At 31.7% G+C, this 13732-nt stretch overlaps 1 protein-coding gene across 1 annotated transcript; it reads left to right on the top strand.

Moving 5' to 3' along the window:
- Window positions 1-554: 554 nt before the first annotated feature.
- Window positions 555-2233, top strand: LOC129303410 (transcription factor DIVARICATA-like). The gene is made up of 2 exons (XM_054942699.1): window positions 555-1523; window positions 1655-2233. Exons 1-2 carry the CDS (start codon window positions 1129-1131, stop codon window positions 2094-2096), a joined length of 837 nt encoding a protein of 278 aa, XP_054798674.1. The 5' UTR covers window positions 555-1128; the 3' UTR covers window positions 2097-2233.
- Window positions 2234-13732: the final 11499 nt, after the last annotated feature.

The raw sequence follows: 13732 nt of genomic DNA, 5'->3' as shown, positions 1-13732 counted from the left end.
AATACTGATCAGGCCTACTTCTATAATCAAACACGTTGATATATTGCATTTAAAATATGACTATCAGGTAAAATGTCTAAAATATTTGTTATTGGGCTTTTCAAAACTTCAAATATTATTTTTACTGTTTAAACGTTTGATCATATGTCAAGCAGGCCAATTTATCAAGTGACTTACAACTTAACTTAGCTTGACCTATTTATTAAACTTGATTTAAAGCCTAAACCAGACCTGACCTATCACCTTAAATAACTATATTATGGATATTGATATTTAATTTGATATAAAATATAAAGTTTATAATAAATTATACGGTATCATTCTTGAACGAGAAATATTATGTTCGTTTTATTTTGACTGGCCGACTAATAGTAATTAAATTGGTTAAATTGCATGTGTTACATAAAAATACTATAGTTTACAATTTATGCATAAAAAAGCAACATTGAAACGTCATATTATAAAAGTTAATGATTAATTAAATGTCATAATCTGGAATTAACAGCCTATAATAGGAGAGGGAGATTGTCAGTCGCCCAAGCTGCATCCAGACATTCCCGATGCTCTGTTTTTACTCTGTTTCTCTCTTCGTCCTTTTGTTTTCGAACTTGCTTCTTCACGAAGAAACGACAAAAGCAAACGGCTTCCAACTTTTCTCTCTGCTCTTCGTAAAGTCTCTCTTTTCTCCCATTGGATCTGCCCCTTCTGCATCGCCTTCGCGAATCCCCTCCCTTTCTTTGCCTCTATATTTATCTTTTTCTTCTCTCTGTCCCCCAACTCATCTTTGTCTGAGACTTGTTGCCATCTTATTAGCATAAACCTTCTAGGTGCGTTTATGGTTTTGAATTCATTATTACCCCTTAACTCTCTCTTGGGGTTTCTACTCTAGCACCAAAATTTTGGTATATCATGATTTTTCCAAGATTCTCTTCGATTCCAAAAGGTGGGACTTCCATAGATTCTTTAGTTTATGCCGTTAAGCAAAGCCGATTCTTGATTACACGTGATAGATTCTAAGTTCCTTGCCGTCTGAATCAAAGCTCAATACTTTATATGTTTCTTCTTTGGCGTGTCCTTTCAAGTTCCACTCAATTAGGTGAAAATCTTTCGAGTTACTGAAGTGAAGGCATGGAAACTCTGTACCCACCTTCTTTTATGCCAAACTCAGACTGGTTCGTGCAAGAGAGCATCAACAACACAGAATGGACGAGAGAAGAGAACAAGAGGTTTGAAAGTGCCCTTGCCATATACGACAAGGACACCCCAGATAGGTGGCTAAATGTGGCAGCCATGATCCCCGGAAAAACCGTGTGCGATGTCATCAAGCAGTACAGAGAACTTGTAGAAGACATCGGCGAAATCGAAGCCGGTCGGGTCCCAATTCCTGGCTACCTGGGTTCTTCTTTCACCTTTGAGCTGGTCGATCACCCGAATTATGATGCATACAGAAAGAGGCCCGTGGCTTTCAAGGGTTCTGATCACGAGAGAAAGAAAGGGGTCCCTTGGACTGAAGAAGAACACAGGTAGTTTCATCAATTCCTGGAATCTTTAAGTTTTTCGTTGATATTCTTGTAATATAATCACGATTGATTACAATAAGCAACTCAAGATCGTTCATTTCGTTGTTGAAACCTCTGTATTTCTGGAGTTACAGGCGTTTTCTGATGGGCCTTCTTAAGTATGGTAAAGGGGATTGGAGGAACATCTCAAGAAACTTTGTGGTGACAAAGACACCAACCCAAGTGGCGAGTCATGCTCAGAAGTACTACATAAGGCAGAAGCTGTCTTCTGGAGGGAACAACAAAAGGAGACCAAGTATACACGACATAACCATTGTCAATCTCACAGAATCTGCCAACCCACAAGACAACATGCCCCTTCAGTTGAATGATCAGTCTTCTATGTTCTCACCAAATCAGAAGCCAAATGATGGGGTTTTCAACCCTAGTTGTGACAGTTTATTGCATTCATCTTCATCTGATATTGATCGTGCCCTTCATGAGGCTTTTGGTTGCACCAACCTCAAAAACCAGGGTTTTAGGGCAAATTCAGGGGACTTCAATAACCCAGCTGTTTTAGGTATTCATGCATTGTAATGCCTCTTCTGATGATGTTCACAGGCAAATATCAATTATTCCTCTACTGCAAAGGTCATTGCTCTGCATCAACTTAGTTTATGAACATCACAAGCAAATTCCAATAATGTTTCAATGCCTCAATTGTTAATTTTCAATGGGCTTTTCTGTGAAGTTTTCCTCTTCACCTCCTATCAAATAAAAATTCAGTGAACCTCGTCTTCTAAAATGCCTTCTGCAATTAGTTTTTGTTGTCCAAAACATGTGTGGAGTGTATGTAATACAATTATAGCAAATTGCGCTATTTACGAGTCATAAAAAAGTATAATTCACTTTTCAAAACCTCCATATAATAATTCTTAAAAAATTTGTCTAATTTAATTTGTCTTAAATTGCGAACATGCATGTCTGTTGATAGTTGGTGAATCAATAGTCAGATATGCACCTTGGGTATGCTTTGCTATGTCAAGCCTCTAAAGCAACTTGAAAATTTTCAGTAGTCACCTAATTCTTTTAGATGGACACAGGTGCATTATTTTATTCAGATCAAAATACCTTCATTCTTATCTATGAAGCCGCAAATCCAACCAGAAAAATGACATAAAATTTGCCCGCAAGTTAGACCTCACAGTATTTCATTTAATTAATTAATGGTAGGCCGGAAGTGCAACACATGGGAACCTCCAGTTAAAATAAAATAAGAATTTGGGCTTGATAGATTTTCGAAATCGGAGGTTTTTGACTCGAGGCGCCATACTGAAATTGGAGTAGTTACATTACATGATATCGCTGCATGATACAATACAACTACAAAGTAGCCAGCTCATTTGCTGATGAGGCTGACTCACTAGAGCATTTTTGCTTTAGACAGATATTTTTTTTTAAATAAAGCTAATTAAACTCTGACATGTTCATACGTCCAATCACAATCAATCTTGTATACTGGTCAGCATTACGCATAGTTAGCGAAGTTGTCAGGGAACGATTTGTCGTGAGAGCAATATGCACCAAGTTGACCCAGGTGCGATGAGCATCGATCACTTTAATATGATATAGTAGAATCTGAGCATGAATTCCACTAAATGTGGTATAGCCAACCCAGATGGGTCTTTTTGGTTGATATTTTTGGGATGTGGCAATATTATTATGGTTGTGATGAGTGGTGGCAATATACAGTACTGTTGCGTCAGCTTTAGCTTTGTTGCTTCCTTCTTTTTACTGGTCTCCCAAGGCATCATGCTTTATTTTGATTCTTTATTTTACTTGATCGATATATCGACCACCCAATCACAATATCATCATCATCATCATCATGACTGAAGCGGCATGCAGATTTTGTTCACACTAGCTACCACAATTTGCAGGAATAAAGCAGTCTGCTTTAGAATATCATTAGTGAAGAATAGCTATCCCATCTAGACATAACTTGAGACTGTTCCATCAGCGGCAGTCACTGCACAACTCATCTGTATCATTCCAGAAGATGAAGGTATATATCTGTGTCCGCATACAACATGGAACCTAATTCTTACAAGTTGCACTGTTTATGATTTATGAATAGTGTGGCTCATTTCTTAGATTTCGTGTAAGGCACGAGACCACAACATGTTTTGCTCCTGTGGAGTCGGTTGTTGTTATGCTGTTCTATATCATGTTTTGACAGTGATTGGAGCTCATCAATGGATTTATCTCTGTTATCATCTGGCCTGTTGTTAGTGCTGTGACTGATTATTGCATCTCCACTACCATGACTCTGGTTTTTAAGCTCTCCAATATCCATATATTGGCAGATCATTCACACTGAATCACTGGTATCTGATGCTCAGGAGAAGAAAGATGATCAAATGGCCAAAAGATAAGTAGAGGTGAGGGATGAATCTCATTTGTCTCTCATCTTTTTCCAAAATTGTAATATTTTGAGTGTTGGTGGGTATGTCTAGTAGAGAGTGACATTAAAATTGCGAGATTCTGTCCTGTGGACCATTACCATTCGTGCCAGTAACGAATTTCCATAGCTTTGCGATAGGGAATAACTTTGAAAATTTACATATAAAGACATAAAAATTGCCAACTTTAAGAACACCGCAATGTCACATCTAATTGAATTGTCATTATCAAATCTTTCAAGATTATTCTCGATCGGTCGACTTTTTAAACTGATTATTACAGCTTGTCTGTCCAGAAACTGTGGCTTTCATTAACTGCATCTTCTCCTCATAAAACAATTTTAAAGTCAACAGTCTACTACAGAAATTTGAAACAGGAACAACAAAATCATGCTGCCGATCGAGCCAGTACATGATAACATATCTAACTTCAGAGCTCAGGCCTCGTTTGGTATGATGGAAGAGTTTTTGATGGAATCGGAATCGAAATTGGAATTGGAATCGGAATTGGAATCAGAATAGAATTGAGTTATAAATGTATGTTTGGTATGAAGATGGAATCTGAATATAATATTAATAAATATATGTATTTAAAATAGATAAAGACCAAAATGCCCTTATAAAAAAAAAAAAAAAACTCAACCATCATGATGGAGTGTGTATGTGGGGCACTTATGACAATTCCATGGAATTGTGGCAATTCCATCATGATGAAGATGGAATTGAATTCTAGGTATTTTGGTTGAATTGGAATCCATAAGGAATTGGATTCATGCATACCAAACAAGTGAAAACATGATTCCAATTCCAATTCCATTTCTCTTAGACCCAATTCTAATGTACCAAACATGACCTCAATCTTTTTTCTGGTGCATTCCATCTTTGAAAACGAAAGGTGCGGAAAACGTATATAGAAAGTTGAGTTTACAAGGATTTTATTCAGTACTATCTTGGAATTAACCATTGTATTCGAGAAATCAATACATATTGATGAACATTAACAAACACTTTATTTAACGTGGATAAAGGTACCTGTAATTAGAAAAGGTTTAACTTCTATTTGGCCCCATTTATACAAACTCTTTTCGCCATGTACAACTTTATTACTTTTTAAGCCCGCCTAACTCAACGTGAAGGGAGAGGGACTCGACGGGATGAGACTAATCCCACTAAGTATTTAACACAATTATATTCTTATGATTCAAACTCAAGAAATTTGATTAAGCCAGTACAATTTTCTCAAATGTTGAATGATACTTTAGTTTCATTCCTATTTCAGTTGCAGCCGCAGCCTCCAATTACATTACGCACACGTGTGTATGGAGAGGGGGAGCGAGATGAATTAAGAGGGGTTATAGTGCCGTTGCTTTTCACTTTACACGTAAATTTAACTTTTAAAAGTTCCAATCCGATTTATGGGATGCCTTCTCAAGTCTCAAAATTTAATTATTTTTTGCATTAACCAATTCTAATTTAAATATTATTGAACTCACTTGGAAATAGCTTTTTTTCATTTACAAAATTCAAACTCTTAATTTTATTTAAAAGAATCAGTATTTAGTTATTCAGATTACTTATTTGTACACAGCCCAACCTTCTTAACTTTGATGCTTGTGTGCATAAAAGCACTACCATTTGTTCTCTAGAATCAAATCAAATCTAAGGTAAGCTGTGATTTTACACCCAAAAAATAAAAAAAAGTTAATAAGCATTATGAATCTTAAACTATTATTCAAATAGTATACTAAATTCTGAACTTTTAAAATAAATATCCTAAACCCTAAACTATTACTCAAATACCAAATTATCCCTATTACTTTACATATAATTGCTATTACTTTTGACTTTGTGTAGCCTAGTTAAAGGTTGAAATGGTACTAATCTTCTCTTGAGATGTGGCATGTTAGCTGGGTTATATAGCAATCCACTTTATACTAATAAATAGTTGGAATAATTTGCTTAGAATTTATAAGTTGAGAGAAGTTTTTGCTCATCATTTTAAAAGTTTAGGATTTATAATGCTATTCGAGTAATGGTTTAAACTGTAAAATGCTCATTAATTAAAAAAAAAAAGAAAGGCAGATAAATTATTTATAAAATTACACGTAAGTTAACTTGATGTATCTTAGTTACAAGAATTTGAAATTCTTGTTAGGTTCACATCTGGCCAGAACATAACAGAAAGCAGCGAGGCCAAAGATTTAGATCCAAAGCATGATTATTTAGAGGATTAAGAAAGACAATGTAACGTACAAATTTGGACCTTTTTTCTTTACCTGTGATCTTCAAAGTTGAGAACAAATCTTGAGTTGGGATTAAGTTCAGCATCATGCTTGTTGCTTTCAAGCATGCTTTATTTGTCTAGCTATCTTTTCCCAATTCAAAACGGAATTTCGCTTCTTAATTTAAGTGTTACACACACATACACACACGGCATTATCTAATTAATAATACTAGCAGTCATTAGATAAGCTATCATCAGTATATTTTTAAAGTAATATAAAGATCTAGTTGATTATACTCCTGAATAAAAAACAAATTAAAGAACTTAAATAATCATCGATTCAGCCCATAAAATAAGACTTTATTTGCAGTACAAGATTATGACGTTGACTTGCTTTGTGTCCGTACCTTTAATAAGCTAGGAAGCTAGATTGTCCCCTAGGCTACATCTTCCTCGTTTTCTTGATCTAATGCTCAATTTTCATGCCTCAATGATTGCCCAAGGAATCCTCCACTAATGCATTTAACTTCAACAATGCAAGTTACAACAGTACTGGATTGATTTTATAATTAATTCACTTAAAATTCAAAAACATAATCATAAAAAAAATAATTGATATACAAAATAAAAAAAATTAAAACCTAATTATTTATAACAACATAAATAATCTACAATCCTCTTATTCAAAGGTGGTTTCTTTCATGCCCCATTAGCAAGAATTGTGCGAGCATCCACGTATATGGATGCGCACGTGTGCGTGGAGTATGTAAATTAGGAGAGATAAGCCTAGACTTACCGCAGACATTAGGTGATGTTGCTTGGTCCTATGCGTGTATTTAGGCCTCCAAGAAATAAAAATAAAAATAAAAATAAAAAAGCACAATGAGTGGAAGCAAGCCCCGCTTGCTTAGGAGCTCTTATCAATAACAAGTGAGAAAGTGTGTGTGAATATATACCAGTTAGAAGGTACAGGCTTTAGACTATACGTGCCTTAGCTGATTTTATCTAATCTTCCATTTAAAAAAAGAAAATAGAGAGAAATAGGGTCATGTTTGGTTACTAACAAAACATGGAATGGAATGAATTGAAAAAAATAAAGGTGAAAATTGGATGATAGAAAAGAATATTAAATTATATTCATAAAGTAAGGGGTAATCTAGTTCATGAAGTTGAGAATCATGATTCATGAAATTTTTAAAGGATGTGATAATTCTCACATTTATAATATATATTAATAAGTTTTATTATACTTACCATGAGAAAGAAGGATGAATTGGTTTATTTTTGTGTTGATGATTTTCAATCTATTTCATTCTATTTGTTTTTAAAAAACCAAATGTGACTTAAGTAATCCCAATACTTTACAAAGTAAAAACATAGTTATGAAAGCATTTTATGAAATATGCGACTATTATACCATAAGATCAATCAAAACTAGAAACCTAACCCAAAAAAAAAAAAGCATCCTTATTCATAAATAAAAATTTTCTCTAGCCCAACAGAAAAATTAATTTCAATGATGATAAGTTATCCACTTTGGAGCCACTCAATGCCGATAATGTATTGATGTATTTAAAGTCCACGTGGTTGTGTTGAAGATGAGGTAAGTGGTGTGATCATTTCATCATAGCACGCTAAAAGAAACTATAACATCTTGCTCCTTACTTGTAATATTCAAGACACTAAACCGTAAAGTCTCTTTTACAAAATCATAATTGACTTTAAATTATAGCAACCTAAAGTTTAACCCTCAAGAATTATCAAATTATAGTTTTATAAAGGGAATTTTCTCAAATTCTTTTAAAGGAATTTCAATTTCAACAATTCAAATCTCAAACATACTTTAGTAAGTTTGTATTAGAGTTTTGAAAGTAAAGTGAAAGTTAGAAAATCAATTGAGACCCAAAATAATAAATTTTAAAACTCAAAAATAGATTTTGTGCAGAAAAAGACACGTGCACTGTAACTTAAGGCATTTGCGTTGCAATTTGTTTTCTTTGTGCCATGTGCCGCAATATAAGGCGCCATATGTCACGGCACATTGCAAAAATTTTGATAGCATTTATGCTGTCATTTGACAGCACTGGGAGTGAATTTTCGATACGTCCCAAATCTCCATTTGACATTCGATTGAGGTGGTTTCAGTGTCTACATGAAGCTTTCCCTTAGCTCCAGCTAATGGTACTAGTTTTACATTTAAACTCATTTTCTAATAAAAATTAGACACTAAAATTTATTTTGTCTACTTTTCACAAAATTTTACAAATAAGGTGTCCCAACATAAATACACATGCCAATAGCTTACACCAACCATCCAACCACACTCAATGGATTCTTGCAAATTCGTACAATGCACCATACACAATCAAAAACACTTATATCATAAAATCATCACTCAACCTTGAATTTTATAAAACATAAAAGGGGAGGAAATGTTGCACAAAATCAACAATTTCATTCCAAATTTTTCAAAATACATATGTTTCTACTTGCACAAGTATTTTAGCTCTATTCACGGTTCACAACTAAAACTCACTAACCCAGGGCACAAAATACACTGGTTATACATAAAATTATGCATTTAGTGCATAAATCATGTCAAATAATCCTACTTGGCAATTACATTAATAAATACACATGAAAGTAACAAAAGAGAGGCATATAGAGGATTACTCCACAAATCCTAGGCCTTTATATGTTTTTTCCAACTCGAATTCGATGAGCTAGGTCTTAAAAATATTGAGAATTAAGAGATGAGTATAACCACTTAATAACTAAGTTTTACTTAACCCATACAGTTGCATATCAATTGTAAATAGATGCCATTAAGCAAAAACACATATATCACATATAATACTCAGCCATGAATCATAAAACTAACAATCATGTGATCGAGCTTGCCACAATACAATTATCATGTTAATTCACAAAACATAACACAGGGTCACAAAAATAACAACCATGCACCTTCAACACATGGCCAGACTTATATACATGATAATATGCCAACCTTATATCCTCCTATTACCTCCGACGTGAAACCGGTGGCTATATCATGGCTATGTCATTCACGAACTAACCCAGCCTTCCACTTGTGAGGAGCTACCAGGCCAGAGTGAATTCACTCACTTATATAATTCAGTTTTTCTCAATACTAACAACCGTGAGATGTCGTAGCCCTAATCTAGCCTTCTCATAAACTGGTGGAAACTAATTAGGTTTAAGTCCCCCATAGAATAAATGGGAGAGTCCCAGATCAACCATGGGATAAGGGCTACCTCTCAATTGTAACGATCGATGCTAAGGCTAGTTTTCGATTCTAACGATTACTGTTAATACCACGTGGATTTAAAATCAATCTGCTCCTCACCCTAGGTGAACTCCCACCAATGATCATACTATGCACATTTATCACATATTATGCATTTTCAAGAATTAATTAATGGCAAATAATCTCATATAACCATATTCAATTACTCCATAAAATCAACATAATACAACCCAATTCTCCACCCATAATAACAAATCATAAACAATTTCATAAAATATAAGGTGGCATAATAAAAGTTATCCTTCCAAAACCATTTCACAAATCAACCACTTTACCAATATACATTTTTAATCTTAATCATAATTCACATTTCACGGATACAATTAACGTTCAACTATAAAGATTAAATTTCTCCTAATTACTTTAAAATTTTGAGAGGTCAAAGGTTTACCCCTCACTATAACAACTTCTCAAAGTTTCAACAAGCTTGAATGGTGCCAGCAATGAACCTTACTACATCCACACCATAAGAATATCATCATTCTCTAACTCTTGAAGCTTTATCCATATATAACTTCACACACTCTACTTTTATCAACTCATAATCACTACCCATGCATACCTAATAGGCTCATTAAATTTCATTAATGCACATTATCACTATTAATACCTCAAACCATCATTAATATACATAAACCTCTCCCAACTACCTTATACATATCAATTTTCGGATAATAAATGCTCCCATAGACCAACCACTTCTAAAATCATCAATGTGGTATTCCAATACATTAAACAACTTCCATTATACTCATTTTAATCAATGAAATTGGACCCATACTCCTATTAATAAAAAATCCACCTTTCAACTCAAACCCTACTATAAATCATCATAAATGAGGGAGAGAAAGGAAGAAGAAGGCTTAGATTACCTACCTTGAGTGTTTGGGAGCTTCAAAATGTCAACAATGGGAGCTAATGAGTGTGCCCTAGCAGAGCTCCAATGTTCTCTTCATTTTCTTCCTCTTCTCTCTTCTATTTTTTTGCATAGACGCGACCTGATTTATCAAATATTTTGCCTGTACGCCGTGGTGCACGCTGCCCTCCGCCACAGTGCATGGCACAAAAGAGCCCTTGCATTTAAATTTGTCTCTATGCGTCGTGGCGAACCAACCACGCGCCGTAGTGTATGATATAGAGAAAAATTCTTTACTTTTTCTTCCTCATTCTTTCATTGCCCAGGTGGACCGCTTTCAATTCGGGACCACTTCTAGGGCTAAAATCATAAAAAATACACCAAGTTAAGCCCCTCTGGCCACATAACTTATTAACTCACTAATTACCCTCATTAGGTTAATAAACCAAGGTTAAATTTTTTTGGATATTAAATTACTCATTATCTCACCTTGATCCCTATATATACTTTAATTTTTAAGTCACTCTCACCATCAAATCTAATAGGGTTAATGAGCAAAAAGGACCCTGAACTCTTGTTTGAAAAATGCCCTAGACCCTAAACTCTTAAAATATACAAAATAAATTATAAACTTTTAAATTCATAGCAAAATAAACCTTGACCATTAAATTTTTAAACTCCATTACTATTCATATAGTACTGTTCACTATAGGTCCTAGCTGATGCTAACGTGTCATTGTTAATTAACGTCACAGACCTTAAGCTATTATGTTAGTAGTATTCTGATTCTAGACCTTAAACTTTAAAATTTTAAGCAAATTACTCCCACTATTTATGTATAGAATGTTAATTATTATATAAACCAAATTAGCCTCAGCGTGATTCACCTCGATAAATGCATCGTTAGCCGTGGTGCAACTCATAATTTTGTGAAATGACATTTTTTGCCCTTTTTTACAATGTTTTCTAGATGATGGATATCTCATACTTTTATATACTCTATAACTTTAATTTAATCTTATTTTAAATAATATTTATTTATTTAATAATGAAAATTTAAGATCCTATTTAAAAAGAAGTTTAAATATTATAGGATTTTACAGATGATGAATGCAAAAATTGATGATTTATCAACAAATTTAAAACTCAAATTAATTAGTTAATTAAAATTATCTAATATTTAAAGTTCTCTTTCAAATGAGATCCCAAGTTTTCACCATTAAATAAATAAACATTATTTAAAATAATATTAAATTAGAGTTATAGAGTATATAGAAGCATGAGATATCAATCATTTAAAATATTACAAAAAAGAAAAAAATATCATTTCACAAAATTTAGGTCATTCACCACGGTCAATGATGCATTCACCGCTGTGAATCATACTAAGGCTAATCATTATATATATAAAAGTAGGGTTTAAGGCTATGAGAGAATGCCATGTGTTCAATTTTAGGTTTGTCGTGTTTCTATGCTTCGAGATGCCTTTTGAGTGATTCTATGCTTCGGAGTCAGGTTTGGAGTTAGATTAGGAAAGTTTTATTATTTTTTATAAAATATAAAATATGATATTTAGGTTTGGAGTTAGGTGTAGAATGAATTATTAATTTTTAGATGTGTTTAAAGATCTATTTTTACCTATTTGAAATTCAAGTTTAATTATATTTAAATTTTAATTAATATCTATCTATTTAATAACTCTATCCAACCTAAGTATATTGCAAAATTTTAGGTTCATAATATTTAGAGTATTTTTATAAATTAATACATATCTGTTTAAGTTAAAAATTAAAATTTTTTTACTATTTAAATCTATCCTCTTGAATATCAAAAATTATAAATATAATTTTTATTAGTAACTAAAATTTGACATAATATTTAGAGTATTTTTATAAATTAATACATATCTATTTAGATTAAAAATTAAAATTTTTTACTATTTAAATTATCCTCTTGAATCTCAAAAATTATAAATATGATTTTTATTAATATATAAAATTTGACATAATATATTTATAGTTATTATATCTATCCTTAATTCCATGTATATATACACATATACACACACACACATATATTATTAAAATTCATATTAATATATATCTATTTAAATATTTAGAAAAAGTATTATGTGTTTAAAAATTTATTGTTACCTATTTGAAATTAAAATTTGATTATATGTGTATTTAAATTAATATCTATTTATTTAAACGCTTTTTCCAACTTAAATATATGGTAAAATTTCAGGTTCATAATATTTAAAATATTTGTATGCAGATATATATATTGATATTCAAATTTAAATTAATACATATATGTTTAGATTATGAATTAAAATTTTTTTACTATTTAAATATATCCTCTTGAATATCAAAAATTATAAATATAATTTTTATTAGTATCTAAAATTTAACATAATATATTTACAGTTATTATATCTAGCCTCAACGTCCATAACTCCTTATCTATATACTACATACATATATATGTGTGTGTGTGTATATTATGATTAAAATTTATATTAATATATCTGTTTAAATATTCAGAAAAAGTTTATGTGTTGAAAAATATATTTTTAAACATTTAAAATTCAAATATGATTATATGTGTATTTAAATTAATATCTATCTATTTAAACACTCTATCCAACCTAAATATATTGTTAAATTTTAGGTTCATAATATTTGGAGTATTTGTATGTTGATATATATATTAAGATTCAAATTTAAATTAATACATATATGTTTAGATTAAAAATTAAAATTTTATTTTTATTAGTCTCTAAAATTTGACATAATATATTTACAGTTATTATATCTAACCTCAACGCCCATAACTAAATGTATTTGAAATTTAATGATAAGTTTGAAATTCCGTGAGCAAATCTCATATATGTAAATTTAATGATATATATTTAGTTATAGATGTGGTTGGCAAATCTCATAATTCCGTGAGCCTCAAAAAATGTTGATTTTTACATATTTAAAATTTAAAAAATATATCTAAATATTATTAATACAATTATTAATGTATATTTGTTTAATATATATCTAAACACACACACACACACACATAGATCACGTTTTGTGAAGCACTTTGGAACTCAAAATATATTAATTTCATATGTTAAGTTTGGTAAAATTTAAATTCTTTAAATATCTACACTGAATAAAATAATTTTTAATATCTATCATTTTGATTTTTTTTAAATCACCTCTTAATTTTCCCTCCCAAATCATCCTTATTCAATTATAAATAATTAGGTTAGGCTAATAGCACATTTTACAACTTCACATTAGAGTCACTCTTCTAATTAATTGCATTAAGTTCATTCTCTTTCCACCATTATTCATAATACCC

Source organism: Prosopis cineraria, unplaced genomic scaffold, assembly GCF_029017545.1.
Source record: "Prosopis cineraria cultivar Desert tree isolate PC_DT_omini unplaced genomic scaffold, ASM2901754v1 PC2, whole genome shotgun sequence".
Classification (NCBI taxonomy): domain Eukaryota; kingdom Viridiplantae; phylum Streptophyta; class Magnoliopsida; order Fabales; family Fabaceae; genus Prosopis; species Prosopis cineraria.
The sequence above is the reverse complement of the archived record's forward strand: the minus strand, read 5'-3'. Positions and strand labels throughout refer to the sequence as shown.